The 19,017-nt window shown below is 28.5% G+C and overlaps 1 protein-coding gene across 3 annotated transcripts in view; it reads left to right on the forward strand.

Moving 5' to 3' along the window:
* Window positions 1–19,017, forward strand: part of LOC123290557 (polypyrimidine tract-binding protein 1) — a 740,982-nt gene that overhangs the window by 187,734 nt on the left and 534,231 nt on the right. For all 3 annotated transcript variants that reach the window (XM_044870781.1, XM_044870779.1, XM_044870780.1), the window contains one exon: window positions 3,159–3,269. In XM_044870781.1, coding sequence (XP_044726716.1) covers window positions 3,168–3,269 — 102 coding nt within the window. In that variant the 5' untranslated portion in view covers window positions 3,159–3,167. The remainder of the gene's footprint in view (window positions 1–3,158; window positions 3,270–19,017) is intronic.

The following is a 19,017-nucleotide window of genomic DNA, read 5'->3' on the forward strand; positions in this document are numbered from 1 at the left end:
TCATATTTACTTAATTTACAAACATAATATATGAGTAGTTAGTTGCAGGGTCGGATAGAAATTTCGAAATTTTATTTTTTCAAAAAATATTTTACTAATACAAGTCTTCAATGCACCTTTAAAGTAAAATATATTCAATTATTGTACATTTTTATCTCCGTATTTATGACTCATTGCGCGTTGCATGTAGAACCTTATCTAGCGCCGCCTTTTAAACATATTTTTTTTATTTCTCACACTATGCAATCTATAAGTAAGATAGTCTTAATGAGAGACTACCGATATTAGCAAGACAGACATCTTCTATTTTTTAAACTTCGAACTTAAAAAGGGGTGTTATAAGTTTGACCGCTATGTGTGTATGTCTGTTTGTGTGTGTCTGTCTGTGGCATCGTAGCGCCTAAATGGATGAACCGATTTCAATTTTATTGCTTTCATTTGAAATTTATTTTAACGGAGAGTGTTCTTAGCTATTCTTCAAGTGCGAGCTTAGGGTTCCGTACCCGAAAACTAAAAAATTGGCGATGATCTTCAGAACCGATTCAGTTTGAAAAACGCATGACATATAATTTTAACATATAAATAATTACTATGGAAATGAATGGTCAAATAAACCTGGCTCAATTCATTTCGAAAAGTGAAATGGTAAAATAATTAGGTAATTCAAAACAATAATTCAAAAGAACAAAGTCAACTAAAATATTTGAATTTCAATAAAAATATTTCCAAAAATTTGTCCCAAAAAATGATAACTGAGAAAATGATTGGTAAGAACTCAGACTGAGTTTGACCGAGAACAATCAAACGTAAGCTTTTGAGTGGAATGTTATTATTTTTTTTAGGAAATGAAATTTATATAACATATAAAAATTATATAATTTAATATTCTCAACCCTGAGTATAGCTAGTTACATTTTGTTTCTAAGAGGTTGAGGTTAAATTGAATATTTATTATAATAACAATTGTATAAACGACAAAAATGAAAATTCAATTATATTATAAAATTATAATAATTTTTCTTGCGGTGATTTTTCTTATGAAAAATTTCCTCATCATATGAAAAATTTATTTAAGAAAGAGATATTCATTTATCAAGTTAAGATATGTATGTTATGTGAGAGAGACGGATTATTAAAGAAGAAAATAGTATCTCCTAGTTTTGCCTGGGAAAAATTATCATATAATATTTAAAATAAAAGAAACATTTTTATGAGTTTTCAAAATTGAGAAAGTGTACAAGATCGGGAAAAAGTAAAAATTTCCATTTTATTTGTGACAGTGATATCCCACGAAAAAAACTGCCTTCTGTTAATGAATAACAAGATTACCCGTGTGGGCCATATGAGGACGAAACTTGGGTGTCTATTTCTCCAAAACTATGAAAGATAGGGAGTTGAAAATTTGTATGTAATTTCAAAAAGCATTCTCGAAAAGAAAATTCTAAAAAATACATTACGAACTTCCAAATTTTTGAAAGTCTTATACACATTTTCGAAACGCACTCACGGGTAAACACTGACCAAATATTTCAGACACACGTTGATTATTTTTTTGTAAGAAATAACTTTTACCTCTAACGGTTTGGTATCTAGGTCCTTTTTTATTTGTTTAAATGGGCAAAGTATTTTCTAGAATTTATCACAAGGTAACTAGTTGAAGTTACATACAAATTTTCTTCTCTCTTTCTATGCCCTCAAGGATAAATAGTGATGTTTATGAAAAAATATTTCAAAGTTCGTAATTTTTTTATGAAGAATAATTTTTACATTTAAACTTTTGTTCTATTTCTTACGGTTTACAAGATGGATACTTGTTAATTTGATTGAATGAGCAAAAATACACTATTTTAAAATTGGCATATCAAGGTCAATTTTGAAGCTAGAAAGTCGAAAAAAATGCACAATTAAATCAGCTAAAACTTTTATTTGATGCATATATTTTTTGTAATTTGTAAAAAAATCAATCCCCCCCCCCCCCCGCAAAGGGGTTCAAACACCCACCTGAGTGGCCGATTTTTTTGTAGGAGTGCTTACAACCTGATAAAACACTTTTTTCTTTATTAACATGATTTTTGATATAATTTTGTTGTGTAATTAATAAATACAAAAAGATTATATATTCTTATTCTTAAATTATTCTTAAAAGTAAAACTTGTAGTATCTGTATTCATAGACTGACACTGTTCGAAATTTCAAACCCTTTGTTACCGTATAGCGATTTAAAGGCCGAATTGTGAAATCATTAAATGAAAAATGATGTCACTGCGGTGTTCGTTAAAGTGTAATGAAAGGATGATTAAAACATTTTTGCTCCATTTTGGAGTTTAATTTTGTTTTCAACAAGCTAATTTTTTACTATTTCATTAATGAAAATCATCAAAGTCGCCAATCGCGTATCTCTGGATCTCCATCTCTAAGTTATTATTTCTTATCCACATCTTATTATCATTAAATTAGTTAAATATTAATATTAATCACCTTATAGTATCAGTAGGTAGCAGAAACAAATTGGTATAGAAGTTGAAAAAAAAATCTACTTACCAGCTTTTAGTTTGAATAAGTTTTCCATTCTGTGTTTGATTCTAAATTTGTTAATAATTAAGGTTTTTTCTCAATGCAAAAATTAGAATAAAAGTTAATTGACCATATTTCTCTATTTAAACAAACCTCTTTTTATCGTGTACTTTCGAAAGCCGTTTCTTTTCGATATTATGAATAAAAACGACATCCAATTAGAAAATTCGAGTTGACTATATATACATATAATGATAACATCATATTATACTATGTCTATACGAGCCAGACATTAATAGTAGCAATGAGAAAGTATATGACGATGATAATAATAGCGACAAAAAGGAAGCAAAACGACACGATATGTCAAGGGATTAATTGGTAAATCATTAGTGTGATTTTCATATTTTCTATCTCTTGTTTGATGACAATTTATTGCAAATGACAGTTTTTATTTCTACATAAAAACATAATTTCACCCTCATCCGACGATAGAGATTCAAACCTTCATCAAATCATGGCAAAAATATTTGTTTGAAATATTTTTTTGAAATAATTATTTTCATTTGTGACGTCTTTTTTTTTCTTTGTAAATTTTCCTTTTTTTTTTCTTTTTAATAAAAACTTTATTTTGTTTGTTTTAGGCTGACAGTATGATGTCCTGTCCTTTACCAGTGCTGCCACTATTACACCATACAGCCACACCAACATTATCACACACCGATTTTCCAGCTCCAATACACATCGGAATCAAGGTAAGACAGTTTATTCGTAACTGTGTGTTATGAAATTCGGACATATTTTGCGAATGTCGTCAAACTAAAGTTAAAAAAAATCTAATTAAAATAGTCAAATTTTTCTTAAATGTCCATGCGCTAAAAGCGAAACCAGCGATTACGAATTTTACTTACTTACCGGAGAGAGGCAAAAAAGTATAAAAAAAAGTTTTGTCGATTATCAAAATTTTTAAAGTACGATATAAATTCCAAGCTAAATTCAATTCTTAGTTTTCAATTAATTTTTCTGTTTCGAATCAAACTTGGAAACAATAGCCATTACTAATTGGTATCTTAGTCACAGTAAAAGATTCGAAAGGAAACGTAGAAGTTTAGTTTATCCAGCGATTTCGAAAAGAAGATTGTTTTGAATCATATTTACAAAAAAGTTTTTCTTGTAGCCTCGAGTCAAAATTATTAGACAGCACGAACATAATATTAAACAATCGTCTTGGTAATTTTGCAATTTTGTTAACTTTCTTTTGAGGTCTTTGAGGTTCCGAGAAGTGTAGGTATAATAAAAGATTTGCATAAATAATTATATAACCTCTATCATTTATTCGACAAGTACTACATACGGGGGTATTTTCCGTGAGATCAGAAAAAAATTCTCAAGAGTGAACACGCGGGAAAATTCGGGTCTGAGGAAATCTTAAAGATTTACTTCCATTACATATTTTTTTAATATTTCAAAGTAATAGAATAATAGTGGATGATTTTTTTGACATAGAAAAAATTTCCAACGAGTGATTTATCTGAGTTATATTATCAATACAAAATTGAATTTTGTGTCTTTTGGTAATAAAGTGATGATGGTATATTTTTTCTTAAATGAATTCAAAAAATATTTTCATATTCGATCTCTAAATTCGAATCTTTAATAGATTGATGAAGAGTAAAACTTTATTCAAAAACTATTTTCCTAAATTTTATAATGTTACTCATAAAATTTAAGTTAAACGTAAGTTAGACACAACAGAGTATTCTATATTATGCCATAAAATACTTTTTTCAATTATTTAACGTTAAGTTTTCAAGATTTATTGTCAACTAGTGATTCCAATAATATCGTAACGTAAATTGATATACCTACTTTCTATTTTATCTGACAATTTCTAGTTTTCTTAGCGTACTTTTCTAGTTTGCATTTAGAGTATAATTCTCTTAGGAATAGAGAAAAATAATAGTTTTATAGTATTACAGAACGAAGTCTGGTTGCATGCAAGTACCGCACTGAATGAGCAAAAAAAAATTAATTTAATTTAATTATAGAGATTTCATTATCGTATCGAAGGAGAAAACTGAAATGGCATACATTAAATTTAAAGTGTATTAAAAAATTTGCTAATTTGTTCGAGTTCGACTTGTTTCGGATTTTATTAGGTTATTTGGGTGCGTTCTGTTTAATTAGGTACAAATTTATTTAAAAAATATATTTTTCAAATCACTTTTGGTAGAAAATCGTATTAACATACGGTGCAGGTGATATCAGTTAGAATCTGAGGTTGTTAGAAATTATATTCTGTATTCGCTCGCGAGACAGCACCCTTTTCATACTTGTAACATCATGAGTGGCGACTTTTTTGCGACGAAAACGCAGCCAGGGCTTTTTCGGGAACTATAAACACTTATTAACTTTAATAATTATTAAACAGTAAAAATTTTTTGTCCGACAGAAATACTGCACCGATGAGTTTGTCTACCACCTCGATCATGCCGTATATTTGTATTTTTGTTTTTCAATACATATATTAGTTCACTTTTGCTACTACTATCAATTATTAACCAAGTTGTCATAGTGTCCGACAAATTTCCTGCTGCGTTTTTTTCAGCTCAATTGCTTAAATTTGACGTTATCAGGTTCATTTGAAATTACAACCCTTAACAAAAATTCGTAAAAGAATGTTCGGTAGATTCGTCACAAGAAAGTCACTTACAATCTTTCTAGTATGTACAGTATAGATAACTTTAGAGAAAGGTGCTGTCCAGCGGACTTTTCTATTTTTGTCCTTAAAAACTCATAAACGAAACAAATATGAACATACGTTTTCACACTGCGTATATATTATGTAACCATTTAAAAACTTACATTGATCCCGGAAAGCCTTATCCTTTTCATTATGTACAAGATAAAATTATTGAAAAATATAGGTTGAGTGCACCTCCTTCATGCATATACCATGCACTACACCAGCCCATCACAACTATTAATTAAATTAATTTTAGTTGCGACGGAGAGAATCGAACTCGCTACCCTAGGCATACCGCGGACGGAATTACTTAGGTTTTCAATTGATCTATTATCATGTACCCACATAAAATTTCATCCCCTTTTTCATCATCTTTTACGTTCCTGGCCCCAACAGTATTTACTGCCTGTTGATGTCAGTCAGTCAGTTTTCTTGTGTAATACCATACATACAGAACACAACATTTTTCCACCCGCAAAGTTTCAAATTTAAGATTAATGAAGAGTTATTCCTAACATACTTTTGTGTAAAAAATAATTACAATTCTCTTTTGTAAATATTATAAACCACATTAAGTTCAAAACAAAAAACAAAAAAAACGCAGTAACATTAAAAATTTGGCAAACGCTGATCTGTATTTGTCTATAAAATTATTTTCATGGGGTTTCCGCATACAAACTTTCATCCCCTTTTTCAACACCTCATGAGTTAAATTTCCAAAAAATTCGTGCGTGATTTCAAGTCAATCGAGTTCAAAACAATGCTTGAGTCAATCGAGTGCATAGTTTTAGAGATCTCGTGATGAATCAGTGAGTCAGTGATATTTCGCTGATATATATGTAGATGATATATATTAGTTGTGAGAGTGACTATTTATTATTATTCGTATCAAATACAGAATCAATACACATACACCACTAGACAAAATATAACTGTGGTGATTTACTAATAACGTATGATAGTTCTTGTAATATTTTTATGTAAAAAGCCAGGCCGATGATTTAGTCGGATTGGTTCGCTGATTCTCTTGACAGACCGATCAATCAACGTGTGGTCAAATCTGACAAGTTAGAGTAAGCGCAGAATTTGGACCTAGTTAAGTGAATGGTAATCCTATTTTTAACCCCCGAACTAACAAAAAGTGGTGTTATAAGTTTGACGTCTATGTTTGTTTGTCTATCTGTGTGATTTTAATTCTTTGGTTTCATTTGAAAGGTAATTTAATGGAAAGTGTTCTATGCTATGTTCCAAGTGCCAGATTAGTGGCCCGTACCCGAAAAAACTAAAAAATTGGCGATGATCTTCAAAATCGATTCAGTTTGGAAAAGGCATGACATATAATTTTAACATATAAATAACTACTATCGAAATGAATGGTCAAATAAACCTGGCTCAATTCATTTCGAAAAGTAAAATGGTAAAATAATTAGGTAATTCAAAACAATAACTAAAAATAACAAAGCCAACTCAAATATTTCAATTTCAATTAAAATATTTCCAAAAGTTTGTCCCAAAAAATGATAAGTCTCTAAGTATCATTTTTATCTCATCTGATGTCCTTGACCATCACTTTGATATTGATTACAGAAGGGGGATTAAAAGTTTAAAGTGTTTTTCTGTACGTGTGTGTGTTTCTCAGTGACATCGTAGCCCCTAAACGGTCGAACCGGCTCGATTGAGAACATTTTATAGCTAAGCCTCCAAAAATCGGTTTACAATGAATTAATCGCATTTGTCGGGAGTTTTTTAAATTTTGTAAATTTCACTTGTAGATACTTTTCTATGTGCTTTATGTTAATTTTCTAAATTGATGCATAGTATTCAGACATTTTATTAAATAATTCTATACACAAATTTTATTTATTGAATAAAGCAACCAAACGATCCGAGTAAAACATAGATGATAAGTTGTTTTATAAAACTTATATAGTGGTGTTTTTATATTTATTTTATAAGTGTTTTGTGTGTTTTTATCTCTAATAATAATAAAGTTTTAAATTCCCCAATGATGTGGTGTGACGATGACGATGACGATAATATTCACTTTAAAGTAGTAACGAATGAACGTTACGTTATGTTTAGAGAATATGTCAGAACTAATATGCAACTTGATAGAAAGTAGAATTTTCTATTAGAATGTTAGGAAAATTCATATAAAGCATCTGTATACCTAAACATTACTGGTATATAAAGATAAAACAACTTCAATTTCATAAAGTTTGTAAATGTGTATGTGTCTGTCGGTAAACTAATTGTTGGTAAAAAGAGCTAAACTTATACTTTTATAGTTAAAAATTTATTTTTATAAATATCGAGTTATTAGTTTTAGGCAAAATTAAACCTTGAAAAAAGATGGGTGGTAAAAAGCGGATTTTCAGTCCTGAAAAATATCAAATTGGTCACACATTTTGCATTCTGCGAAATAAAATTTAAACTACGATTGAAACGCGAAGTCTGCATTTTGGAAGAATATAAGTTCGTTTTAACATAAATTTGAAGTAAACATAGTTAAAAAATTTTATTAAGGGGGTAGAAAAACGTTAAAATATTACCCCCCAAAATCACTTTTTTGAAAATATCTAGAAAACATACGGAAAAAAAGATATGGAAAAGAGTTTGAAATAAAATATGTAGTTATCAAAATTTTCTATAAAATCATTTCAAATCACTTTTGACGTTTTTACAATAAGAGCCGAGAAATTTTCAATAAAAGGGGGTAAAAACTTATTTCTCTGCCTTGACTTGCTAAATTTTATAGATACAATGGATAAAGTCATACTTGACTTTAGGAAACCATTGATTCTTTTTGAGGTTTAGTTTTAAAATTTTTGGACCTTGTAAAGTTATGGTCATATTTTGCAAGTTTTTGGCAAATTAACTCACAAAAATTTTTATTTATAATGATCCTAACAATCCTATATTAAAATGTGAATATGAAATTTCGCAAAGCCAAATTGACGTCCCCTATTGATTCGATATATTACCCATAGATTATATTATAGTATAGATAGGCAACTCTAATAACATCTTTCTAGAAAGTTATAAATTTAATTTTTGTTCAAATCATGGCTGGTGCCACAAATCGTTTGACAATTCCACAAAAATTTTGGTTCTGAATTAGTATTTGAAAATTTTTCATTTTTAACATTAAATAATTTGCCTTCTTTATCATATATGTACATTTTTCAATACATCAATTTGGTACCCCTCAATAATGCTCAAAAACTTTTCTATCGTTAATTTTTTACAAAAAAATTCTATTCATTATCTTTTAGTTCGGTTTTAAAACTACACAAATAATATTTTTTAAACAAAAGAAGTTATTCAAATAATTTTGGTTCATTTTATTTAATAAAATGTTTAGAAAATTTGAAAACCTTTTGAAATGAATTTTTCTCATTTAGGGAAAAAACAAAACAACAAAGAAACCTCTCCAATTATTATTAAAAAAATAAATAGAATTACCTACACCCAAAAATAAAACAGAATTGTAACCTATGAATAAATTTTATAATATACACAAAAAAGCCAGCACAATATAATGAATGAAAAAGTTTAATTAACCTAAATAAAAATTTTTTTTCCTGTAGGTAAAATGTAAATGGTAGGAAAAATCTTTTTATAATTAAATAATAATTTTAAAATAAATTTACATTACAGCTTTAAGTCACAAACTCCACCAAAAAACACACAATTTTCTAACCAAGGTAGATATGGTATAAGGTCAAGAATATATGTGCTAAAATGTGATCGTATGACTTTATGGGATTGCTATTTCTTAATTTCGAATGTGATGTTCTCAACAGAACCTTGAATGTTTGTTTTCTACGCTTTCACGCAAAAACTACTGAATGGATTTGAATGAAACTTTAAATGAAATTCAAAACTGTACATATATTTTACCTGTGTAAAACAATCACTACCCCTTTTTACAGTGTTATGGAATGGAATAAGTGGGAGGTGAAGGCTATAACGCAGTGGTATTTACTTTTAAGTCATGTTTCAAGCTAGTAAAATTACTATTATTAATCCATTGTCACTGCCTATTCAAAGTATTTTGTTCTCATTGTCCGTTTATAAAAAAAGTCGTAAGCTTACTCGTGTAACTCGTAAAAGAAATCTGTCCTGTTTTACAAAAATTGCAGTTCACAAAACTCGAAGAAAAGTTAAAATCAATAATTGTTTCTTTTCAAAAGTTAACTGCTCTATTAACTGAAGAATTTGGTGGCAAACTTGCAAGCTCATGCAGTATACACAGGATATATAATCTATTAAACATGTTACAGTTAAAAAGAATATTTTAACTATTAGCTTTTATATGTCTTAATTATAAATTAACTGTACTCATCAACAAATCAAATTTCATGTACCTAAAATAACTTATATCTCATGCATTTCTTGCATGTGAATGATTTGGATAGAGTCAAGTAAGTTTAGAGTCAAAAATTTAAAGTTAAATTTGATGAATCTCCTTCGAACTCGATCAAGTATGTAATGTATTATTCAAATAGAATTATGACTTCTCCTTCTGGTAAGATAAGAGCTGAAATGGCTACAAATCGGGTAAGTGAAAAAGTAGAAGAAAAACTAGAAGGTGCATATGGTTATACTTTTCCGTAGCATATGTATTCCTTGCTTTAATCAAACACCGAATAAGCAACAACTATAATTTTAAATCAGTGTGTCTGTCATAGCTCCTCTGACTTTAGGTATACTAAACAATGCCGAGCAGCCAGCGTACAGAGAGCGTAGTCAATTATTTAATTAAGTAACAAAGAGAATTATAAATCTCGGGGAATAATTTAATTTAATTTTCATATTTTCATAGAAATCATAACTACAGTCTCTCTATTCTATCTAAACTGACGATGACTCAATTTATTGTATAACAATCTATGATAAATTGTGTGTTGACTTTTTGATGCTCCCAAATTCTACATAACATATTTATTTTTAATTTTATAAAATTCGCATTCAACTGTTTTCTATTCGTATGTACAAAATGTTTCATGAACCTGTGGATAAATAACAAAAAATCATAAATTTAATTTTAATGGAGAGTGTACACAATAACTGCATCCTTACGTTAAACAGTAAATATTTGAAAACATTGCTTATTTTTATATATTAACACCAAACTAAATCTATTGTATAAATATGATCCTTCTAAATTTTATTTTTTCATTTTCATCAAAAACGGCTTACGAGGTTAATATAAGAAAATCCTACTTCAAAACAAACAATATTCGTACCAGTTCATCAGACACGGTGCCATAAACTATTGCTTCCAGTTTACATTAGGTATACCCCTTGCAATTCTTTGAATTCACTCGAGAATTGCTTTCAGAAATTATAGTTCATTCTCATAGTAAATGCTAGACCATAAAACTTTATAATAATACAGAATGTGTCGAAACTTGTCAAAAATAGTTAAACAAGCTTTGGTAAATTTTTGCCCAATTTTTTTGGTACACCTTGTATGGATGTATGTGAATGTAACACACATTTGTATAATATAATATGTTGATGTAATTACTTGTTACATATGTTAGAATTTTCAGTGCATATACAGTGTGTTAATTTAACTTTTTATTTACGTAAGATCTTTATCAGTATTTACTTCTGTTAAAGGGTCTTCGACTATTTTTTGATAACTTTTTGAAATTTATCCGTACACAAAAGTTTAATTTTTTTATAAGTACCCCTCAAAATTGTGTTTAGGAAGTGTAATTCTATGACACTTAATTTTAAAATTATTACACGTTAAACTATCAAGCTTTACAAAACTACTATATTTATTATTTCATCAATTTATTGCTATGTAAATAAATTGAGCGTAGATTAATAAACTCCTAAATGTACTGTTCCACAAATAAAAGAACCATTGTATTGAATATAATGTTCCATAGCGCACTATAACTGAACTAAGAACAATGAAATTGTTTAGAAAATTTAAGCTAGTCAACTATATCATCGATATTTGAACTACAAGAAAAATTTATTTCAATAACAATGTGAAAAAACTGTATAAAATATATGTTCCAAAAAATTTCAGCATAAATAACTAAGTGAAAACAGGTAATACAAGAATTCTGATGATCTATGATTAAATTTCGTTTTGCAGAAAATCGAAATGAAAGATTTACTAAATGCAATAGACAAAGAAAGTAGCTTAAATTATGAAACTTTCAACAGAATTTATAAGTGGTTCCGAATTCCCGATTATTTTAGTTAATCATTTATTTATTATATAAAAAAGTTCGAAAACTAAAACCCCGACAATTACAGAATCGCGGTCTTAAAAGTATAAAAACAAGAAAATATTTTCATCTGAAATTGTTTTGATAAGTAAAATCGTCATTACAGTCGGGGGATTTCTTTTCGGACCTGTAGAAAACTGTTAATCTTAGAGGTCTCCGACTGTAATGACGATTTTACTTATCATAGCAATTTCGGACGAAAATATTTTGTTGTTTTCATACTTTTAAGACCTCGATTCTGTATTTTTTAGGGTTTTAGGTTCGAACTATATTTTATTTAAACCATTTTGGTGTTAAAATATCGTGAGAAAGTATATTTATATAAAGCTTCCATCGATACCTCGTTTGTCAAATTATGATTAGTAGTTTAGAAGCTAAGTCCGAACAAATGAACATACATACATATGGGCCAAACACATAACTTTCGCCATTGTATAGTCGGGGTAATAAAAGAGAGGTTGATGCTATTTAGAACTTTCTGTAAATGTGTATAATAATATACATATTTGCACATTCTAACATACGGTATATACTCAACTCTAGAATATTCCTACGAATAAAATATTGTGCGTATAACAACACAATTCCTACAAGAGAATTAATATGTTTTACATAAATACACATGATTTAACCAAATATATAAAGCGAATGAATCAAGATAGTCTATGAAAATAAACGAGAGATATAGTGTACGAATGGGATAATGGGTTGTGCCTTTTCGACAATGTGTTTTTCTTTCCATGGGGGTCTGAAACAGCAAGAGTTATTAGATGACAATTTTTACTTTTAACAACGAAAAGTAACTAGAAAAGTGATTGTCTAAGACTATTTTACTGCTAACTTCTACTACCTAAATAAAATTAAGTTCGAAAACTAAAACCCCGACAATTAGCCTATAGTCAGCGGGCAATCAGGACACTTCTAACGATACCTCATTTGCCAAATTATTATAAGTAGCTTAGAAGCTCGGAGAGAATAGATGAAAATACATACATTTTAGACTATTTTGCGGTTAAAATTTCGTGATTACGTATAACAATATATATATTTTTGAAAAGTGCTAATTACGTTCTTTAATTTGAAACCAAACACGCTATAATTAAATCGAAATTAGTTTTTAGATCATAACTTTATGTCTTCTAGGGTGCCATAATCAATTCAATTTGACGCTATATACTTTATAACCAGCGGACGGTCAAGACGCTTAGTAAGCTACCAAATTATGCTACCTTTATCAAATTATGATAAATAGTTTAAAAGCATGATCCGAACAAATGAACATACATACATATCGGTCAAACACATAATCCTCGCCATTGTATAGTCGGGGTAATAACTGATTTTTAGTGTTTAGTTTGTTATGCCATACTTCAGTTTGGGGTATAACGTAAAAATATTGAGTATTTTATATTTAAAAAGAAGCATAGTCATGTATCATGAATCAAAATAACACTCTTTATGAGTGATCAACGAAGATAAGTAAGTACCAACTGTGATAATTATTTTGTTATTTGCTATAAACAAACATGCCACGTACGCTGTAACAATGAAATCTTAAGTAGAAGTTGTCATTGAACGATCAGAAAGACCCAAGGCAGGTACCTGAAAAAAAAGCAGTTAAGTTTTTTATGCTTCAATCACAATACCTTCTATGATGCAGTTGCCTAAGGTAAGTTGTGAAGATTTCATGTTTATGGGTGCAAATCTAGGTACAATCGACGAGAATAATGTACTTTATACCTTTTTATCATGCATTACATAATATATGAATATAGATTGTTTCGATATCTTTTTAAAATTTAAGTTCTCGAAGTGCGATAGAATAATCGTTCTATAAGCAAAGACTATTATCATTGTAGTCCTAGGTACGATACTCCCCCATACGTGAGTATGCTTGTATGAAAATGATAATTCTGTAACTCTTGTGTGACATATTTTGGTTGATTAATTAATTAATTAATAATTTTGATATGAGACGTGAGGGATTTTAAGAAAAGTATACATAGAACCATATACAACTAATATGTACAGCGGGGGGCAAAAAATTGTGCGATTTAAAAAATGTTGTTAAAAGAGATATCAATTTTTTCTAATTATTTCTTTGCCACCTTAAAGTACATAAAAAGCATTTAGGAAAAAGTGAAAAAGCATTTAGGAAATATTGTGGATCAAATATAACACCAAAGTGAATGTTACTTGATGTTATATTTGATCGATACTTGTCTGTAGTTTTGAGAAGTTTATTTTTTATGTTTTAATTTGTACAACATGCCTGGATGCCATACTTTTTCAAAGGCTTAAGAAAATAAAGTACTAAAATAAAATAATTGTGTTTGAGACACTTAATTTTTCTGTTTTTCTTTCCCCTATCACATTTCTCCTATTATTCTTTCAGTCACATTGGAGTGGTAAATATCGTACACCCAATCGCACTGGCAATACTGCGATAAGTACTTAAGGTTTATGTCTATCTATGGGTATAGTCATGTATAGTCAATTACCAAGTCGAATGACCGTCTCTCACTCGAGATAAACTTAATTTAGTTTTTATATAATATTGTAGGAAGACAAACACCTTAAAAACACAATTCATTTCTTTCAATAGTACATTTTCTTAAATATTTTTTATACAAGAGCGTTTTCAAAATAGCACTCTTTTCTATTCCCCCTGTATGTTTATTTAAATAATATTATGATTTGGTGAAGTAGACTTTGATATATAAATTTATTTGAAATTAAAGAGAATTTTTGTACCTCTAAGCTAAATTAACGTAAGACTAATATTTTTACTTTAATTAGATTTTCAGATATATTTTGAAACAATATATATATATATATATATATTCTTTAGCGAACGAAAGGTTTGATAAAACTGTTTAAGCATTGTTACGAGCTTTAAACTTTTACAACTATTTTATAAATAGTTAGTTACGTTTTATGCGTAACTATTTTTACTTTGTTTTAAATTTTGCCAGAAAAAAGGCAGAAAACTTTTTTCAAACAAATATTTGTATTTCGAACGGAAATTTTAGATAATGAAGTATTCAAAATTGAACATATCATATAATCTTCGGCGTCGAATTTTCTATGCCAATATTCATCGCTGAATTTTGCCAAGCCTCAAAGTGACGTCTGTTCATAACAGACGTACTTGTCTGTACTTCGCATTAGGTCTGATATATAATATCTGGTTGCTTACCCTCTTCCCTTCTATTTATCGTTCAATGTAAATATTTTTTTTGAAATGTCCATTTTGACTAATTTCGTATGATGCCCATATCAAATTTTTCAAATACGTTTTTTGAATAAAAAGATGGATTTTCTCGGATCTAGGTCACGTATTTTTGATTAATTATTGAACCTCATTTCGAAAGTTCAAAGACTTTACGCAGGAAATTTTACTATTTCATACCAAATTTCACAGTTCATATTGAAAGCATGACAGGTTTTGAAAAGCCAACGTTGTGTAGTTTATTTTTAAGCTAAAAAGTTTCTATGTTTGTGGTACGCTATATTTAATTACTTACTCTATTTATATATAAAACAAAATCTCAAGACTTGTGAAGTAACTAGCGAACGCGTGTTAGCAAAATCCCATCAGGTTTGCTTTCGCCCTACATTTAAAACAATACGAATGATAGTTCGTATCTAGTTGTGTTTGTGATATACCCACAAGACGTAAAGTTCAAGTCATTTAAATATTTGCAGTACTAAATATTATAATGCTCATGGGAAAAATTACATTGCGATCATATTAAAATTACCTACGTTTTCTGATGCAGATGTCATTCGTTTAAAAATATCTGGCAACTCAAAATTTGAATTTACTCACCCTTTAATTTCAAGTTATGGGGAAATTAAAGTTTACTTCAACATCCCCCAAATGCGAATTTTCACAAACTGCAAATGCCATTCGTTAAGCAACGGTTTGTCCACGTTTGTCGACCCAAAATTTTTATTTATCCATCCTTTAATTTTAAGTTATGAAGAAATTAAATTTGTAAATTTTTCTTCATTTAAAACATAAAACCTATTAGTAGAGTAAAAAGCATTCATTTAAATATAAAAAAATACTAGTCGAGTAAAATTTAAACTTTTTGGTGAAATTCTTCGAACATCATTTACAAAAACGTTTATATTTTTAAAACGAAAAATCGTACAAACTTAATTATGGCGAATATCCAAAGGAAATGGAGCTTTTGTTTTTGTACTGATGATGGAGTTTTGCATTTCTTCAAATGTTCTAACCTAATAGATGTCAAAAATGTTTTTTTGTGTCTGTACCATCTCTAGCGGTCGCAATTTGAGTGCGATTTGAATAAAATTTGGTATCAAGAAGGGTTTTGGGATTTAAAAGTTGATGAATGAGTTGGTGAGCATAATGGTGGACGCTGGGAGCATAGTACAAAATTTTTAATTTTTTCAAAATAAAAAATATTATTTATTTTTTGATCAATTTGCAGTATAAAAGTACTTTTGTTTTTATCTAGATGCTTAGTTTTCCAAATTCAAATTTTTGAAAAATTAAATTATAATATTCGATTTCTTACATTAACAAAATTTACTATAACACATCAAAATTTTCTTATATCGGAAACAAATGTTTAAAAATAACTTTTAACTTCTGGGCAAAATTCCATTAAATATTTTTGTAAACATTTTTTTTTTTTTTTCTCACTAAAACTATTTTTAAAGTTGAAGACAAAATTTTAAATTATTTTCAGGATGGGGATTACAATTTTTTGCTGGTCAATCTCCTACATTAAGTAGAATTGAGTGGAAAACGAAAAGCTAACCGTTTGATAGTATTTTTGTTTCTCGAACTTTACAATTGTAGGTATTATATATGTACCTGACGTGAGTAGTTACTAACTTGAGTGACTTATTCAGAGAGTGTAGTCGTAGAAAATACTGTGTGTAGTAACAACAACTAATTACAAAGGTTTACAAGTAATTACGCGGCAATTGTTAAAACTTGTTTCATATGTCGGATTCAGTCTACATGTATAATAATATTTTCTAGTATTGTTATATATGCATATTATACATTAGGTAAATAGGTACCTACATACGTAGAACATCAAGCGCTAGACGAACGAACGTTCAATGAACGTAGTAGCGTAGAAGTAAGAATTAATTTTCGTATATATACAGTCATACAGAATATTATTTTCCAAGTAACATATAAAACTATTATATAATAATAATACATATACGATGCGATGTATTAAATTTTATATGTTACAAATGAAAATTTCTTATTATTAACTTTCTCTTTATACAGACATTTATACCTTGTTTTAAGCTCATTAGATTTTACTAAAAACATTTTATCAAAACCTTCACCATTTTATAATATTATGCTAGTAGTTATATTTGTAAGTGGAAGTGTTGATTGATATAATATTTCCCCGTGCTTTCATATTTTATAACAAGTGAAATTTACAAAATTTTAAATACCCTCGACAAATTTTTCCTCGCATTTGAAACATATCTAAGAACACTCTCTATTAAATTGCCTTTTTCCTTAAAGCCTTTTCGAAACTGAGACGATTTGGATGTTCAATGCCATTTTTTAGTTTTTTCGGGTGTGGAACACCAAATTCGCACTTGAAACATAGCATAAACTAAGAACACTCTCCATTAAATTACCGCAGACAGATAGACATATATATACACACACAGAGAGACACACATAACGGTCAAACTTATAACACCCCTTGTTTTTTCGTTCGGGGGTTAAAAAACAGTTTAGCATGTACAATTGTAGGTAAGCAGCAAACCCATTAAAAATTGCGTGGAATTGAAAATGAATGGCCAACCACTAAAAATGTGAATGCGACTAAACATGTTTGCACTTTTCGTAAACCTTGGACCAAAAAGAGTCAATTGGTAAAAACATACAAATTTTTGCGAGTGGGCTATTAATTGTTATAAACAAATTAATTTGTCAACTAATAAACAGTTTGTTTTTTTAGTAGAAAATGCTTTTTAAGGGTAAAACAGACAAATTAAAACATTTTTTACTATTGTGATTTTTTCGAAAAAATGCGTTTTAAAAAGTTACAACTATACTTAAATGGCTAAGTAAAAAATGGCTAAAAATGGCTAGGTTCAAAATTTTTTATAACAGCGAATTTTGATCGAAATGTTCATTTTTCTCTGCCATTTTGATATGGGACAAAAGACAAGTTTAAATTACACAAAAAAGGTGAAAATATTTTTTTTTCCACTATTATAAGATATTTGTAAAAGTTTTAGCCACCCCAAAGCATCGTGGATATTTTATATTGTGTGCCAAAGCTTTTCAAATATTTTTTACTTTTTAGTAACAGCTTGTCTCTAAAAAATTATTTATTTATTTATTTTTCTAATGTTAATTTTCAGAAATTACCTAAATTATGTTTATATGATTTATTCATACAAATTATGATCATTCCGAAATAATTCTGTTTAAATATTATCAACATTTTGACTTCGAATTAATTTAATAATTAAAAACATACCCTAATTATAGGACCTTAAGGCTTTTAAGATAATATGTACGATGTGGTATGAATTATACGATGTATATTATAACATCTAATTAATTATCAACAAATCAATCAATTTATTAATATCTGACGAGACGTTAATTAAATCAATTATCGATATATCAAATTATTTAAGAAATTGGCTAAACTTGAATATAACCCATCTTGTAAACCTTTAGAGAAAGAACGATAGTTTAAGTATAAAAAATTATTATAAAAAAATAAACAACTTTTATTTGAAATATTTTTTGGTAAACATTTCTGTTTACCCGTGAGGGCACAAATTAGATTAGATCAATTTAGTATGTATTATATGGAAATGTCAGTTATGTATACGACCGCACAAAATTGACTTTAAAAACCAAACATTTTATTTGCTTTTTACTTATATTATATGTCTTTTATTTTTCCAATAAAACTGAGTCCTGTAAAAGCTTGTATCATATTTTAATGTTCTTAGCAAAACAACAATCCTTAATTATATGAACATTCAAAGCATATCATCAAAATTTTCTTTAAAAGCAATTTGTTTTTCTTGATGGTAAGAGATGAATAAAAATGTTATTTATTAGTGATTTTTTCGAACGTCAACAAACCAAGCAACAGGTTCACTTATGTAATAATGTTAATAAAGTCTGCTCATAGATAAAATCAGTTACACTTGAACGATTTACTCTCGAATGTTTTCTTCTATATAGAAGCTTTACATGTATGTATACATAGAATTGGCTGCAACTACTCCCTAATTCACTTAAATCAGGATAAAAGTCACATTTCTAACGAGTCACTGAATTATTTGATAATATATTTTATTTTCGAAGGTTTGTAAATGTTATAAGGACATTTTTATTATGTTTATCTCGAATTACTTCTCATGTTTTTTTTCAGAATAGAAAGGTATTCAAATGAAATAGCAGATACGGGACTAGAATATTGTGCTCCAAACAAATACCGAATTCATGTT

Source organism: Chrysoperla carnea, chromosome 1, assembly GCF_905475395.1.
Source record: "Chrysoperla carnea chromosome 1, inChrCarn1.1, whole genome shotgun sequence".
Lineage (NCBI taxonomy): Eukaryota > Metazoa > Arthropoda > Insecta > Neuroptera > Chrysopidae > Chrysoperla > Chrysoperla carnea.